At 44.7% G+C, this 17,024-nt stretch overlaps 1 protein-coding gene across 1 annotated transcript; it reads right to left on the minus strand.

Annotated features, from left to right (window-relative positions):
- Positions 1-13,448: 13,448 nt before the first annotated feature.
- Positions 13,449-14,932, minus strand: LOC133886283 (uncharacterized). The gene is made up of 2 exons (XM_062326036.1): positions 14,869-14,932; positions 13,449-13,951 (listed from the first exon to the last, which is right to left on the minus strand). Exons 1-2 carry the CDS (start codon positions 14,930-14,932, stop codon positions 13,449-13,451), a joined length of 567 nt encoding a protein of 188 aa, XP_062182020.1.
- Positions 14,933-17,024: the final 2,092 nt, after the last annotated feature.

Here is a 17,024-nt window from a genome sequence, read left to right on the forward strand (position 1 = left end):
TTTTGCTCAGGAAACATTTTTAGTGTCGGTTGGAGGCACGAACCGACATTGAAAAGAACTTTTAGTGCCGGTTCCAGACCCGGCACTGATAATTATTGACTATCAGTGCCGAGTAAAGAGTATCGGTTGAAAAACCGGCAGTGAAGCTATTTTTCAACCGGCACTGATCTGTCTTTTTTAGTAGTGAGAGAGAGAACAAGGGAAGGCAAAATTGCATGCACCTCAAGCATTTGCATTATTAATTTGTCGATTCAAGCTCCTTGACTATCAAACTGTGTCGCATTTTTATTACAAGCATTTGTTCTTGTTCATCAGATCATTTAGAAGCAACCAGTGTGACGAACTAGAACCGATGCTTTAAAGTTGGATCTGATCAATGTTTTTGACTTTTCACAAAGAGAGGGCCTTGTATCCTGATGGCGCCTTTACTTGCTGAATTATTCTTTTGTCAGTTGTCATTCTATATTGTAATCCAAAAGTAATTAGTTGTTACGAAGACATCTGGCTTGAGTTGAGAAAAAACAATTAATTTTGGAGGAGACTGAGTCACTGAGATGTGTCTTGTAGATATATATATGGACATGAGATCTAAACCACTCCCTAATATGCATGCCTTAGTGATCAAAACTAATGTGGTATTATGCATCAGCATGGCTTGGAAAGTGCCCTAGTAGTTGAGCTATTGAGTAGGCAGCATGTTCTTCCAAAAAAGTGATATTGGTTGGAATATTTGAGGATATGATCGATCAGTATAGTAATGTAGCCAACCACTATGTGAGTGTGAGTTGCTTCTTTGTTACTCTATGTGCATCAGCTCTACACTTCTATGTGCAATGAAAATCTAGCTCATTTCAGGTATATAAATATGATGAAATGAACAAAATCAGGTTTAAGATATACAACCACTTCATAATAAAAGCAGAGAAACTAAACCCATGTAGTGGAATTTTTTACTTAACTTTTTATATTAAGCTAGACATCCACTACATGCACAGTTAGCTCAATCACTATGAGAAACCCCTAGTTTAACTTTTCTTTAATAATGGAATAAAAGTATTGCGGCCTCTACATTAAAAAAAGATGTACACAACCAAGAAGCCCCCTCAATAAACCACCAACCATGTGGAACCACGCATATATGATCTCTGATGAACTTTTATTTTTCATTATCAAAAGATAAAATCAAATTTCCCATACTATAAAGCTGAGATCAATGTGCATCCTTGTCTTTACGTATCTTTTTTTTTTTTGAGGAATTTCTTCTTTCCATATCTTATCACAAAACAAGAACTATAGGAGCACCACAAGCAGCAGCTGGTCCTTATCAACCCGGCGAGATGTTAAGCACAGAACAAAGGCGAGCCACCCAGTACAAAGAAATCAAGAAAACGGCATGATTATTTGTTAAACAAGGACATAGTATATGTATATGCAAGCATGATTAGCATCATGACGCATATCACTTCTATACTTACAAAAGGCAATGCAAGGCATGCATGTCTGGATCGATGGTCAAGCAACGAACATGATTCCAGAAGAACAAAACCTGAGATGGTCTGCCGATTGAGATGGATCAGACGCTATCATTTGATGTAGCTCCAGCTAGCTCATGCATGGCCATCCATACGTTTGCAACTTTTATCTACACTAGCTAGGTGCTTATTTGCTGCCTTTCTTTGTTTTTCATGTTCTTTTTTGCTTCCTCTTTAATTTAGTTCTAGATGGGACCAGTACAGTGCTCTAATCTGTTGTCAGCCATCCATTAGTTAAGTTCAGTTCCCAGTACCCGGCCGAGCATTGCGACCTGGCCCCACGGCAAACTATTCCATTGGTGATCACCATTAGGCAGAATAAAAGGTCAACATGGTAAAGAAGTGTGTCTCTGGTCGAAAAGAAGCGTATAAAAAATCCTGTGGTACTTTGTGGTGGTCAATCTGTTTAAACTTTGACCGAACGGCATCTAATAATTTTACAAAATTAGATGAATACCATCGCAAAAGTATTTATATTGAAAAATATCATCGACTGTGAGGATGACATATGTGCTCAGGACTCACATGTCATCCTCACATCGATGGTATTTTTCAACTTTTACCATTTTTACGATGGTACTCACCAAATTGCCCTAATATTTTTATCAGTCGTATGGAAACGATATGATCAAATACATTATATACTAGTCTAAAAAATATTTCCACAACAGTATAATGTTATTGATTATACTTTACAAATAATCTTCAGTGTTAGGTTGCTAGAACAAATTAATGACGTTTTAGGGACACAACAACATAGAATGCCATCAGTGTCGGTTCATAAACGGCATCGCTACCATTTTTTGAACCGGCACTGCTAAGGATGGTAATAGGTCGGGTCGAGTACGGACGGAGTAGATCCGCACCCGACCCGCTACCCGAACTATGTTACCCGACCCACGCCCACGAAGGCTGATGGGCGAAATTTCATGCCCGTGCTAGTGCCCACTAGGTACCCAAAATCTATGGGTCGCTCACGGGTTTCCTACCAGCCTAGAAAACCCTTTTCAAAGGAATCACAAGAGAAACAAATCACAGCTCCGAACAATAATAGTAGTGAGAATATATTTGGTTCAATAATCACATAAATACTTTATCTTAGAATAAATTAACAGATTAACAAATCATAATATCAATTGTTTGTTCTAGACACTGGGCCAACGTTGTAAGTTATTGGGTAGACCCATGGGCAGATTACAAAACCCATGCTCGACCCACTACTTCGTAGGTACCTGACCTGCTATGCCTGTGGACAAAAACACATACCCATACTTGGCTTCATCAAGCGCGGTACCTACGGGTACCCAAACCCACGAGCGTGATCGTCATTCCTAGGCACTGCACAATCAACGGTGATAGTAGTGAGTATACCTATCCATTGAAACCATAAACCAATAGTGATAGTAGTATCACTGCTAGATCAGAACCAGCAGTGATGATCCCCAAAAATATCTTTGAGTATGAAACAATTAAAAAAAATCCCACGCGGACCTGATTGTAAGTGCGAAATATGTGCATGTGCAGTTTATGGGAGTTGAATCCATGACCTCTCAACTACTTGTTCAAAGCCTTCTTACCTTGTTCCTATCACTGGTTGCTAAGAGTAATAGAATATTTTTTTCCTTTCGAGCCTTGTTATCCGAAAATTATGATGATTATTTGTGTATCAAATTACTTTAAATAAAAAAGTTGTCAAAAATGAAGTTGAATATCTCGCCGAGAGCTACAATTTTCATATAAAAGTTATCTCCATCTAACTCCATATGAAAAGGTTATAAATTTCTTGGGTTACAAACCATTATCACTGCTACACGAACTGGAAGTAATACTCGCTTCACTTTCACTGCTAGTTCTTAACACCAACCGGCAATGATGTTATCACTATCGGTTCATGTCAAGAACTGATAGTGACACTACTACAAAAATTATTTTTAAAGACGGGTGATAACTCGTTTTTATAGGCGTTTAGTGCATCCGCCTGTGATCGAAGGCCTGTAGAAATAAATGATTTTCACAGGCGCAAAAGTGACCGCCTGTGAAAATCTATTTTCACAGGCGGTTCACTTAGTGAACCGCCTGTGAAAATCGGTTACTCAATCGATATTTTTTGAACCGAAAAAAAGCAAAAAAAAATATTTTGGACCGACCAGGAACCCCACGCGGTCGCGACGTCGCAAGTCACAAGTCACGCGTTTTTTCGCGCAAAATATGCACGCTACGCGGTTTTTGTCACTCGAACTCGAAACCTGTCGGGTCGCGCGATTCCTCCCCACCATCACACCAGAGAACGACAACTGAACAATGAGCATATGTAATTCTTTTGATATCTGCAATCCGAAACTTTAAATGATTATTTAGGCATCTAAATGACCTCAAATGAAAAACTTTTCAATTACAAAGTTGTAGATCTCGTCGAGGGCTACAATTTTCATATAAACTTTATCCTCATCCGACTTCGTATGAAAAAGTTATAAATTTTTAAAAATAAGCTGTCACCCATTTTCACAGACGGTTTTCTTAAGCGGACCGTCAGAAAAATGTGGTCATTTTTACAGGCGGTTCATATAAGGAACCGCCTGTAAAAATGTGTGACAGCTTATCTTTAAAAATTCATAACTTTTTCATATGAGGTCCGATGAGGATAAAGTTTATACAAAAATTGTAGCCCTCGATGAGATCTACAACTTTGTAGTTGAAAAGTTTTTCATTTGAAGTCATTTAGATGCCTAAATAATCATTTGATTATTTAGGCATCTAAATGACTTCAAATAAAAAAACTTTCAACTACAAAGTTATAGATCTCATCGAGAGCCACAATTTTTATATAGATTTTTTCCTCATCCGACTTCATATACAAAAGTTATGAATTTTTTAATGGACGCTCATTTCCAGAGGCGGTTCATATAAGGAACCGCCTGTGGAAATAACCATTTTCATAGGCGGTTCCTTATGTGAACCGCCTGTGATAATATATTTCCACAGACGGTTCGTAACTGCAGGAGACCCTCGCCAATTGTTTAGACGGTTTTTCAAATAAACCGTCTGTAGAAAATTATTCTAAGTATCTTAAAAAATAATTTTTTAGTAGTGTGATAGTGGTATATCACTATCAGTTTACATTAAGAATCGATGGTGATAATAATTTTTTACTATCAGTTCTGTCTGGATTGACTATTACTTTATGGATTGGTGTTTTCTATAGTAGTGAGACTAAGTCAATGTCAAGAATATCAAGCATATCTATATCAGAGGACAGATGCCGAGTATGCAGAGCGCCAAGATAAGTGGGCGAAAAAAAGGACCCAGGGTGCAATAATAGTACATTGCACCATCGATCATATACATGCATGAATGGGTAGTCATGTATGAAATGAAAGCTGTTATCCTGATCGAGTGATCGAGCTCTATGATATTCCTTTGTCTAAAGCGTCGAAGGAAGAAGGTGCAAGCATGGAGGATGATAGGTGTGTGGCTGATCGTCCATCCCGGCGTCCGATCTGACGGCCGGGAAGGATCGGGATGGGCGTATATGTCGCCCATGCATGTGGAAAGCACGCTTGCACTATGTTGTGTCACAACACGTCGTTTATCAGCAAAATCTCGCTTTAGCTATCTTCTCGATCGATGGCGAAAATGCGTGCAAAAAATGCTACATTGTTAAAGTCATCTTCGCTTTGTTTCCTGATCACAATATGCGTGCAACTTAAAACATAGAACACCCTTTTTCATCGCCAGATGCATGCGACCAACATCAGCATCTGCCTATACCTTAGGTGAACCGATTTTTTTATTTTTGAAATCTAAGATGATTTGCCAGCGTTTTCTTTCTCGTCTCCCAGATTCGAATAACTTCAAAATAACTGACATAATTTCCAAGGCATACGATAGTTTGATTATCTGTGGACGATTTCTTTCTCGTTCAATGCCCTTTTTCAACGGTCTCGAAGCCATTGCTTGTAGCCACGCTACCGAGTCAGAGAAAGCTCGTGAGAGAAATGGGAGAGTTGGAGGCGCCGGCTGATGTGGTGGATCCACTGGATAGGAGGAAGAGAGTAGGTGTCATGTGCCCGGTGGAATCGAGCTCGCCAATCAACACACAAACACACCCAATTGATCCAATTCAAGAGCTCACAGTCAACACTAGGCAAATACATGATCCGGATACAAATGGGGAGAAGAGGGAACTTGAAGTAGGAGACTGCGAAGGGAAAGAGCAGCAGCAAGGTAGAGCCGGAGCAAAGAAGAGGAGACGAACCGGAGGAGGAGGAAGAGGATTATGTTATGTAATGTTCTTCGATGCCCTTCCAAGCTTGGCGATGCTTCCTCATATAGCGATGTGGCATCCCCGCCAAGTGAGCCAGCATCAGTTGGTTAATTTGGCCCGTGGTCCGGCCCAAGAGGTCAGGCCGTGACATTCTTCCACCCTTGAGATCCGGCTTGCCCTCAAGCCGATGATGTTGGGCGACGGTGAACCAGAGGAAGCGGAAAACTTAGCCGGTGATGGAGTGAGGTCGACGCTGGTGAAGTTGAGCACAAAATTGACCCTAGATGAAGCTGGATGCACAAATTTTACTCTGCTGCTGCCAGTGCTCAAGAGCCATGACTTGCCACCATCTTTGACTGGTCTGTTGCTGCATTTGATGACATCAAATGGGTCGTCAGCGAAGTCGTGCTGGTAGTAATGACTCTCCCAAACGTGCTTGGAACAGGGCTTGTTCCTGATTGTGTTGGCATTGCGCCCGTGGCCACCATCGATGTTCTCGAAGGACAACTAATGCACATTGGCGACGAGGTTGTTAGCTCTAGGCATCTCGAAGTAGAGCCATAGCAGCTTGTTAAAAGATCCCCGAGAGCTAGCATCAAAGACGTAGTGCATCTCAATGCAGAGGCCGAACTCGAAGGACACGTCGGTCATGGTGTGCGCCAGGGCATGCTCCACCTCATGCATGCACTCATGGAAGTTGACCAGGGTGAACGACTCACTGTAGAAGAGGGCGTGCTCCACCTCGCACATGTGCTCGCGGATGGTGATCATGTGGTCGACTCAGTGCAGAAAAGCTCGTCGAGACACTCCCTCTCCCGAACCATGGTGTCCTGCATGTCGAGCAGCTTGTACAGCCTCTGAGGCTCTCATGCCGTGGCGACCACGCCATCTGCGAAGCAAAAGAACACCGCGACCATGCGGGCAACAACCCTGGAGCAGCACGCAGGCCAGACCGCTAGTGATAGTAGCTCAAGCACTCGGGTGTAGATCCAGCGCTCCTCTATGAACACGGAAGTGATGGCCACGTGGGAATGCGGGCTCCACAGGGCCATGGCAGACTCCAGTGACTCCCACTCCATGGTGCGATGGCCTCCGACATGTATGACTTGAGGTACGCCGCGTTGAGCCGTAACGTCGCTTGGGCAACTATCTTTTACCTCATCTTGGCATAGACATCGAGGCAGATGTCCAGGCAGTCATTGTTAGCAAGTGTGTTTGCCGTCCTGTTCCTGATGTCGTGCCACCGTGACGCGACGAATGGCGATTCAACCCAACATTGTAAGTTCCCACAATTGCCCAAACTCCCGCCGAACACCCATAGGATAGCCAATTGGATGAACATCATCCGTGCACGGTGAGGTGGCAACATGCTTCAAGTAGGGGAAGTAGCCACAGGCAGTGTACTCCAGGAACATGGGTCTGTAGTCGGATTCTTTGACGGGGTTGATGTAGATGTGTTCAGTGTGTTGGGCATGAGCGGAGAGCTTGTGCATCTCGGCGTCGGAGTTCGGTGTGCACTGGCACAGCGTTACCACCCTCGATAGGAGGCATATCATCTCAGAGTTGGTCAGTTGAGATGAGTCAATCACCGTTGCAAGCTAGTCTGTGGGAATCCAAGCATAGCCGTTGGCCACCACGGCTTCGCTGCGCATCCAAACATGTTTAGGAGCGACTGAAGAATGGCAAAGGTGTTAAGGAATGCGTATGGGCTGACATGGACAGAGGATACGCGAGGATCCATCTTGTTGGGTTGCTCCAGGAAGTACCCAAGCACGGGATGGAGCGTGTTAGTCTCGCCGACTCTGAAGGCCATCTTGAGAACTCTGTCATAGTTGATGACCTCAAGTTCGAGGTTTCCGCTTGTGGTGCTAAGGTCGAGTAGAAGGGGCATGGTTATAGAAGATGCGGAGTAGTTGTGCCTCTCACCCGTGAACCTGGAAACCTCGTGCGTGACCTATCCAGTCTTGGGATCGAAGATGATGCTGCCATTGGTGTCCTAGGTGGCGCGGTCAAAGTCTCCATTGTGGTGATGCATCGCGGCAAGGCGCCCGGTTGCTCCTATGGCGAGCTCCGCGATCATCTAGAAGGAGCGGTTGAGGGCAGCGCGGGCGACGAAGCACATCAGGGTGACGTGGTCATGTGGATCAAAGAGCTTCGCAGTGACTACCTTGCACGACTCTTGGAGAATTGGCCGAGGCAATCCGTTGAACGGGTGGCGATTTTCAGCTCGAGGAGTTGGATGATCGCGGTTGCAATGGAGCTGGACCCCATTATGACTCCAGAGAATGGGCTCGGTGCGGACAAAGCATCCTTGTGCCATGGAATGCAGTGGAGGATGAAGAGGTTGGCATCGCCATATTCGCCAGTGACGAGGGGTGTACTCTTGATGTGGAGGATGACAGCTGGGTTGGTGCAGGCATGGTTGGGGAGGCGTTCGGCCTCTCTGGAGGGCGTGTTGTGATGTGGCCATGCCTTCAGTCCGACGACCGGTTCATCGACGGAGTGATGAACTGCCTCCTTCGATGCAAGCTCCTCTCCCCCGCTTGCGACTGATGTGGCACCAAGGATGCCTGATCCGCCGTGATGTCGAAGGTCGCAGTGGACTTGGTGTGCACAGCGTTCTCTATGGGGAGGCAGAAGAAGAGGATGTTGTGGGGGTCGTCTGGTCGAGGTGGCAATGTGGCGCGATGATAGAGGCATGTTCAGTGGCCTAGGCCAAAGTTGAGGCTGGCGATGCCACCAGAGCACACGTCACGGCTACCAGCGAATGCGTCGATGCCAAAAGCACCGCCATCCTCTCAGCGATCTCATCAAGGTGGGTCTCCATTTTCGTGTGGATCCAAGTGTTGTAGCAGGGGATCAAAGGCTCTGATACTAATTATCAGATACCTGGTGGAATCGAGTTGCCAATCAACAAACAAACACACTCAACCAATCCAATTCAAGAGTTCACTGTCAACACTAGGAAAATACACGATTCGGCTACAAATGGGGAGAAGAGGGAACTTAGACTAGGATAAGCATTAGACTGGGAATGAGAGAAGTAGGAGACTGGGAAGGGAGAAAGAGCAGCAGCACGGTAGAGCTAAAGCATAGAGGAGGAGAGGGAACCAGAGGAGGAAGAAGAGGATTTTGTTCTATAATTGTTCTTCCATGCCCTTCCAAGCTTTGCGATGCTTCCTCATATAGCACAGTGGTGTCCCAGCCAAGTGGGCCAGCATCAACCAGTTGATCTGGCCCGTGGTCCGACCTAAGAGCCCAAACTATGATAGTGGGGAAAGTCCGACAAGGGAGGATGAACAAAGGGCACGCAGAGGCAGCTTGATGGAGGAGACAACAACTAGGAGCATGTAGAGGGTAGCTCATGAATTAGCTAGTTTAGTGAAAAGGTTGGTTCATTGTGATGTTTGATGATTTAACGCATCGACCTATGTGTAGGAAATTAGTCATTCGGGATTTACTATGTTAGAACAGGTCATCACAGATGGTTATTAAACCCTATTATTTGATTTTCATCTCCGCAAAAGTGTATGTGATATCGAGTTTGCCTCATACGGGTAACACTCTATTTGTGACATAGATACATACAGATGATTTTTATTAATTTTTGTTCGTATCTTATGACACAGCACAAACGGTTTTTTGTTAATATCCATTGTTTTTGTTAACGTTTGTCTATGTCTTATGATACATCATAAATGATTTTTCTTAATATCCGTATGTGATACTATTTTTAGAAAAAAAGGGATTTTAGACGTAGGAAAAATAAAAAAATATATTTTTGCACCCTAGCCACATCGTCACTAGTAGTACGACCCAAGCCATATCATCCCGCAAGTCACGTGATTTTTTACTCAAAATACACATGAGTGTGGTTTATGGGCATCAAACCTGTGACCACCAGCCTCACTTGTAGTTCATTCCCATTTCACCTATATATCATTACTGATAGTAATAGGATATTTTATCTATTTGGCTCTTGTTATTTGAAAGTTTGGACAATTGTTTAGACATCTAAATTACTTCAAATGAAAATATTATAAATTGCAAAGTTTCAGATCTCGTCGAAAGCTATAATTTTCATTTTTTTTTTAATTTGACACCATTCGAAAATTCATAAAATATTTAATGTACAGATACATACAGTTTTTCTTAATATTCGTTTGTGTCTTATGACACACATCACATATTGTTTTTGTTAATGTCGGTCTCTATCTTATGACATATCACAAACAGATTTTCTTAATGTCCATCTCTATCTTATGATATATCACAGATGGTTTTTGTTAATATATATCTCTGTCTTCACATCACATACGATTTTTTTAATACTTGTCTATGTCTTCACATCACCGACGGTTTTTTATGTCTGTTTGTGTCTTATAATATATTACAGATGTTTTTACTTAATATCTGTATGTGTAAAAAAAAGACGGTTTTTAAAAAACAAAAACCTTCTATGACTTTTAGTATACCGAGATGGCCAGTCAAGTTACACATACATCTATTTTAACGATTGGTACTCTATTAATAATGGGTCTAAAAAAATCACATATGATATTCTGTCTACTTTCCCTATTTCTATAACAATATAATAACTTTATTTTTTAATAATAAAGCTCTCTTTTAACTGAAAAAAGCATAGTTGGTTACGTCTTATTTGCCTCGTGGACCGAAAATAGATGTGGCAGCGTACGTCGGGGTGGTTGACATGTTTCAGTCGTTCAGAGGATCAAAGTCAAGAGGGCCACCACCCGGGCCCGCTGTCTGCAACTTCTTTGGGCCCATTAAACAGAACAAAGGCGCCGCGTTACTCCCACTCCCACGCAGGCGGCGCCACGTGTCCGTCTGAATAATGTGAGGCCCGGTGTGAATGCCTTTTCGCAGTCGCATATGGAGCTCCCAAAGTTGGACCAGCACCTTTAAGAAGGATGGGCTGGGAGAATATATACGTAATGACCAAATTAGCCACATAATGTATTGTACTCTTTTGTAGAATTAGAAATTCGAAATGAATTCAAAGCATGAGAATCTTTGGCTATCCGAAAGACCAAATCCGGCTAATTGCAGTGCAGCATGATTGTTATAAACAGGCAGGTCCAGGCTCATGATAGGGGTGTTGCGTCCTTGACTATTGAACCAATTTTATGTTTATTGGACTAAAATGATGTATTTTTCTTAGATTTCCCTCTTACTTCCTCTTGGGCTTCGTGCGGCGGCGGAGACACAGATGCATTGATGCTATAGAGGAAGTCCCATCCACTGTGGACTCGTGTGACGAGCCGACGGCGTAGATCCATGAGCCGAAGTCGTAGATCTGACGCCGGTGTACACAAATGATCGATGGCGAAGCACCAGATTTGTAGGAACATAGGCATCTCCTCGGTGTCCCTCACTGTCTACCGTGTGTACCATCTATGAGAAGGCGGATGACTTTGCCTTTGCCGGAGGAACTGGTGCACTCGCCGCCAGCATGTGGTGAGGAAGGAGGGGTAGATCTAGGAACAAGAGGTCAGTGACGCTGGTTTTTTTTAATTTTTTAGTGTACAAATTCAAATTTCTTGTGTGTAGAGACTCAATTTTTTATTTTTCTATGTGAAAAATCTGATTAGTAGTGATTTAGTTCATTTGTGGATGTATGCATATTCAAATTAGTTTGGTGTTGGAAGATATTTGTGCCTATTTTTGAACCGCAAAATGTACTGTCTTTTTGTGATCACAATTGAGTTGAACCAGAAGTCTCGCGAAATGATTGGATTCAAATTGAAACTATATAGAAATGTATTCTGCAATCATGCGACACCGTTGAGCAAAAAAACTTGCCTTCTCCAAAATTATTTTGTTTCCTGCAGATCTATACTCTCAAGTTTTCTCTCTCCATTTTTGTGTTCATCTGTTTCGATCTTGTGTAAAGAAAGAATATAGATTTCTTGTTCATGATCTATAAAAAAATATTTAAAATTTTCTTATAAAAATGTTACACAACAATTGTAAATCTTATACAGAAATTGGAAAATTCCTATTCCAAAATGCCAAAAAATAATTAAAACATTGGCATCTACACTTAATTAGCAACCAAACAGGTCATCATATTATTCGAAAGCAGATTAATCATTACACAGAGCAGACAAATCTCTCAAAAAAAATAAGTTTGTCAAATATCAACAGCAAAATTTTCAAACAGCTACTTCTTAAGACAGCTTTAAAAAGCTACTCGAGAAAAAAGTTGAGATCATTATCTTGCGGTTTACACTATCCCAAGTTCCGAAGGCTGGGATCATTGCAACATCTGGCTTTTGCAAAATTGCAGCGCACTCTACCACGCTCTATATATCTTACAAAAAGCAAGTTCCAAACACTGGTCAAGCGTAACAGAGCATCCATCCATACATATCTGCATCTTTTCCTCGTCGTTAGGCCACGTGCAAGAGCTTTTCTTCACAGGTGAAATTCTAGTTGCGAAAGAATTTTCGTTCTCTTCAGCGCTTCAACAGTTTCTCTTCACGACAGGATTTTCAGATCATTCTCTTCAAAACAAGATTCTCTTATTTCTCTTTGCGATTCTTCTTAAAAAAAACTGTTGAAAATAAGAGAAAATAAAAAGAATGATGATGAAAAAAAAAGAATCGATAAGAGAATAAAATAAAGAGGGTATGATTGAGATGATCTTAGCTTCAATCTGCGCAATGGACCTGCATTGTTTTTAGCCGCATGCAGGGCAGGAGCACACGTCCCATCCCCTTCTCTTTAACAAAGGCTAAAGAAGGCCAAAGCTGTGGCGCCACCTCAACGCCTCGAATCTCTCGCCGAATATGTGCTCCGATCCATAGAATATGCAGTACTCTGCGACCAAGGGTTTCATTGGTGTACGGAACCATGGTTGGATGTACTACTCTTCGTAGTGCAGCCATTTCCTCTTTAACAAAAGCTAAATGGTCCTTGGTAGAGGTTAAAATATTTAGCTTTGACTATCTAAGAAAAATATTTTTTCCCTTAAAAAATGTAAGGTATATTTTGTTTAAAAAATCATCACAAATAAACTTTAACCATTAATTTATTTGGTAATATGTTATCAATTACTATAAAATTAATATCATAGTAAAAATACTTTAAAATACAAATCTATTTAAACAAAGTTTGTATACTAAATATATATATATATATATATATAATTTGATATTTTCAAAAAAAAATATGCCTTACATTTTTTAACCGATAGAGTATCTAGACTAGATATGGGTCATACATTACATATTTACATATTATGAGTATAAATAATGTATGAGAACGAGCAAACGCACCACCATGACAGCCATATGTTATACTATAGGTGCTTCACTAGAAGCAATAAGCACTAAGTACAGAGATGATTGCCATTGACACGCATGCAAGCGGCGCCACGTGTAACATTATTGTTATGGAACATTCAATATTCCAATTGTAGTGACCGTTTACAATGGTATAGATTGGTAAGTTCCTTGATACGAAGGTTTGAAATAAGACTCCTAAACCCTAAAACACCTACAATGACTTCCATATTCGGCAGTTTGTCCCTAAAGGTGTGGTTTGCTAGCTACGAAAATGGTTTGCATCCCCTTTTGACAGTGGAGCATGCTCTGTTACTACACAGTATTCCTTCGTAAGTGTAGGCCTTAATTGTTTGGAGCACGCAAGAGATGTTTTCTGTTCCCATGAATGACGACCTGGATTTTTACTGGCTGTCCGCTGGGTTCAGCGGTCTCGGGCTGGCACCCGGAAGTTAGCTTGACAATGTCGAGGCTCCTCTTGTCGCAGTACAGGGCCGTCTTGGCGTTGCCAGCAACGGTGATGGCCCCTGTTGGCCCAGGGATCTTGATTTCCTGGTACACGTAGTGAGCAACGGCCATGAACTTGGCCATTTTCAGTCGCCCGAGGATCGCGTTATACGCAGTCCCAAAGTCAGCCACATCGAAGAGGACCCTTTCGGTCCTGAAGTTGTCCGGCGAGCCGAAGATGACCGGTAGCTCGATTTGTCCTAGCGGCTTGGCCGAGGAGCTTGGGGTGATCCCGAAGAAAGGTGGGGATGGCTTTAATGAGCTTCTCAGAATTTGCAGGGCATCTAGTGCATCGGTGAAGAGAAGGTTGATCGAGCTCCCACTGTCGACGAGCACGCGGCCTAGCCGGATGTTATGTATTGTGGTTCGATTACGATGGGTAGCGACCAGGGCGTCTAACGCATGCCGGATGGTCGGCCTGGTTGAAGGTGAGCAGGACCTCCGACCACTTGAGGCGTGGGCTCGGGTCTAATGTAGTTGCCCACACTTCCCGGACCACCGACTTGTATTCTCTATTAGAGTAATATGTCGCGGCCCCTCCGAATATGTGATGGACCATGTGAACGGCTTGCTGCTACCCCAGCGCCGAATGGCTGGGGGCAGCCTGGTCTTCATCGTTGTCGCCGCGTTTGTGCTTGCACTTTCCAAGCTCCTAGTCAATGATACCTCGTATGACCTTGCATTCGGTTAGATCGTGGGCATTTGTACGGTGGATTGGGCAGTAGCCCCGACCCTTTTTCCCGTCCTTCTTTTTGAAGCGTCGGCGTGTAAGGCCGGCTTGTTCGACTGCCAACACCTCGGGAGGTCCGGGCTTTCGCTTGCTCTTCTTGTCTTTCTAGTCGGCTCCTTTGGAAGAGGCGGGCGGTCGAACGCCGGGAACGACCTAGAGTTGATCTGCCGCTCCCAGGCCTCGGCGGCCTGTGCGCATTTGTTCATGAGCTTGAAGAGCTTGGTGGTGTTTTAGATAACCCAGGTGGCCAGCTTCTCGACCATTTTCTGGTCCTTGACCCCCCCCCCCTCTTGAATGCTATGACCATGGATTCTCCTGTCATCCTTGGAATGGTGTTTCGACGCTCAGTGAAGCGCCAGATGTAGTCTCGTAATGACTTGTCTTGTCACTGTTGGACCTGATACAGGTCGTCCTCGACCCCTGATCGGGCATAGGTTCCCTGGAAGTTAGTGACGAACTGGTCGCACAGGTCCTCCCAGGAGTGAACCGACCCGTAGGGGAGATTCATCAACCAAGACTAGGCAGAACCAGTCAGGGCAGTAGGGAAGTAGTTGGCCATAACCTTCCCGTGTCCTCCGGCGGCCTCCACCATGGTGGTATAGATCTGTAGGAACTCTTCCGGGTTGGTCGAGCCGTCATACTTTTCGGCAAGGACTGGCCGGAATTTGTCCGGCTAGCGCACCTCTCGTAGCTTGGTGGACATGATGTTACACCCTGTCCCGTAACGGGGCACCGCTCATTGCTGGGCGGCAGCGCGTGTCCTGGGGGAGAGACGGTGGTCTCTGGGTCCTGGCGACGGGGTGGAGCCGTCCGATGCCTCCCTGCAGGGGGAAGGCATACGGTAGGGTTGTTTGCCCTTTTCTAGCACCCGTCGAGCCCTGTTCTCCTCCTCTCTAGTGGCCACCTGGCTCTCGATTACGCCACGAAGGTTACGTTGGCGCAGGGAGTCGCGTTGGTCAGAGGGTTGGCCACCCCGACTTGATGGTGGCCCACAGGTACTCCCCGTGGTTGGGGGAGCATGGGAAATATTTCGTCGCAGGCCCAGCTGTGACCCATGGTGACCACGACCCTCACTGGACCTCGCGACAGGCATAGTGCATGCCGACGTGGTCTGGTGCTAGGCAGTCTCGACCAGGAGGGCGAGATCACGTAACCATGGTGCCATCGGTGAGCCCTCCGGTACGGGCACCGACGGGTGGCTGAGGAGAACCTGTAGGGTCTAGAGATTCTGTGCTGGCGTCATGATCTCATAGTCGAGAAGCTAGGTGTGGAGCGGCGATAGGTCGCGAGGTGGGGAGCCCCCAGTGTTAGGGTGGCGTGATGGCCTAGGTGAAGACGCCACTGTAGAAAATGCCCTATGCAGGGGCTCCCCGGAACAGTGCTGGGAATGCTAGGGCTGTCTTGAAGGACCTTCCTATCTGGCGCCAGGTTGATTTCCCTTTGGGCGAAAAGCCAGGGGTTCGCCGCCAGTGTTTGAGGCGTGGGGCCCTCCAGCGCCCACTGCAGAATGGGCCGCCGTGCAGACCTCGCGTTGGGATTCGGAGCTCCCTGATTCTGGCTCGGTGTCCCATGCCTGGAGTACGCCTAGTTCATCCAGATGGTACCCCATGACGAATACGTCACGACAGCCGGGGTACTCGGAACGGGACTCAGCGGTTATCGTGGATTCTGCCATAGGTAGCCTGATCAAGTTTTTTCGAACTTGCTGAAACGACAAAAATGTGCCCCATACATGGCACGCCAAATGTCGAGGGTAAATCCCTAACAGTGATTCCGGGGTATGCTGGACAGTGGGTGCGTAAACCGTGTTTCAGAGACTAGGTGTGTCTATATGTAAGCAATGGGTTCGTAGACACAAGGGGTTATACAGGTTCGGGTCTCCCGGAGGATAACAACCCTACGTCCTGTGTTTGTGTTATTGTAGATCTCAGTTGGTTACAGATAATGTTCTAGCTAGTTTCCCGGAGCCTTCTCCTCCTTGAAAGAGGTCCTTATCCCTTTATATAGTAGGGATGGAGGAGGACTTACATATGGGCCCTACAAGATGGCCTCTACCCGTTCTAATATCTAACTCAAATCATCATTATGGAGGACCAAGCATGCCCACCTGCTCGGAAGGCATCGTATGTCGTGCCACCATGCGCCGTTGTGACCAGGCCTGAAGAGACCTACTTCGCAGCATTTAATGTGATGAGATGGATCGATGCCCTTCTGCACCGTCCCCGTCCACTTGCATCTCCACGCCGTTCCCAAAAAAGTCCCATCTGCCCCCTGTTGCTGCGTCGGCCTATGAAGCCTCACCTTGTAGCCTTTTGTCGCTACGGGATGGGACAATACTAACTCCCTTGTACCACCCATGACTTTTTTAGTCGAAGCCAGCACCTGGTGACGAAATGCATTTGAGCGCATTCTAGCAAAGGCGCCTCGGATGGGTGTATCAAATCTGGCCCCGCGACCAGTGGGGCTGGTCGCAGGAGGTCTTATCCTGGCCGCAGTAATCCTATCCAAGTCGTCTGAATGACCAGTTTTCCGGAAGTACGTTCCCCTAGTTGCTCGCAACCTTTGTGGGATCTGTTTAGTCAGGGTACCCTTTACTTAATACGTTGACACCAGTATATAATGTTTAGCCTCATGGATGCTATGTGACGAACTTAGAATTTCAAACACCTCAAATGGATCAACAT

This window comes from Phragmites australis, chromosome 12 (genome assembly GCF_958298935.1).
Source record: "Phragmites australis chromosome 12, lpPhrAust1.1, whole genome shotgun sequence".
NCBI lineage: Eukaryota > Viridiplantae > Streptophyta > Magnoliopsida > Poales > Poaceae > Phragmites > Phragmites australis.

What these genes read in the sequence shown, in the direction of transcription:
- LOC133886283 (XM_062326036.1), bottom strand. Translation starts at nt 14,932, where the DNA reads ATGGTGGAGGCCGCCGGAGGACACGGGAAGGTTATGGCCAACTACTTC. An exon ending in CTTCCCTACTGCCCTGACTG is followed by an intron (nt 13,952 to 14,868) that starts GTTCTGCCTAGT and finishes ACATCCGGCTAG; the next exon opens with GCCGCGTGCTCGTCGACAGT.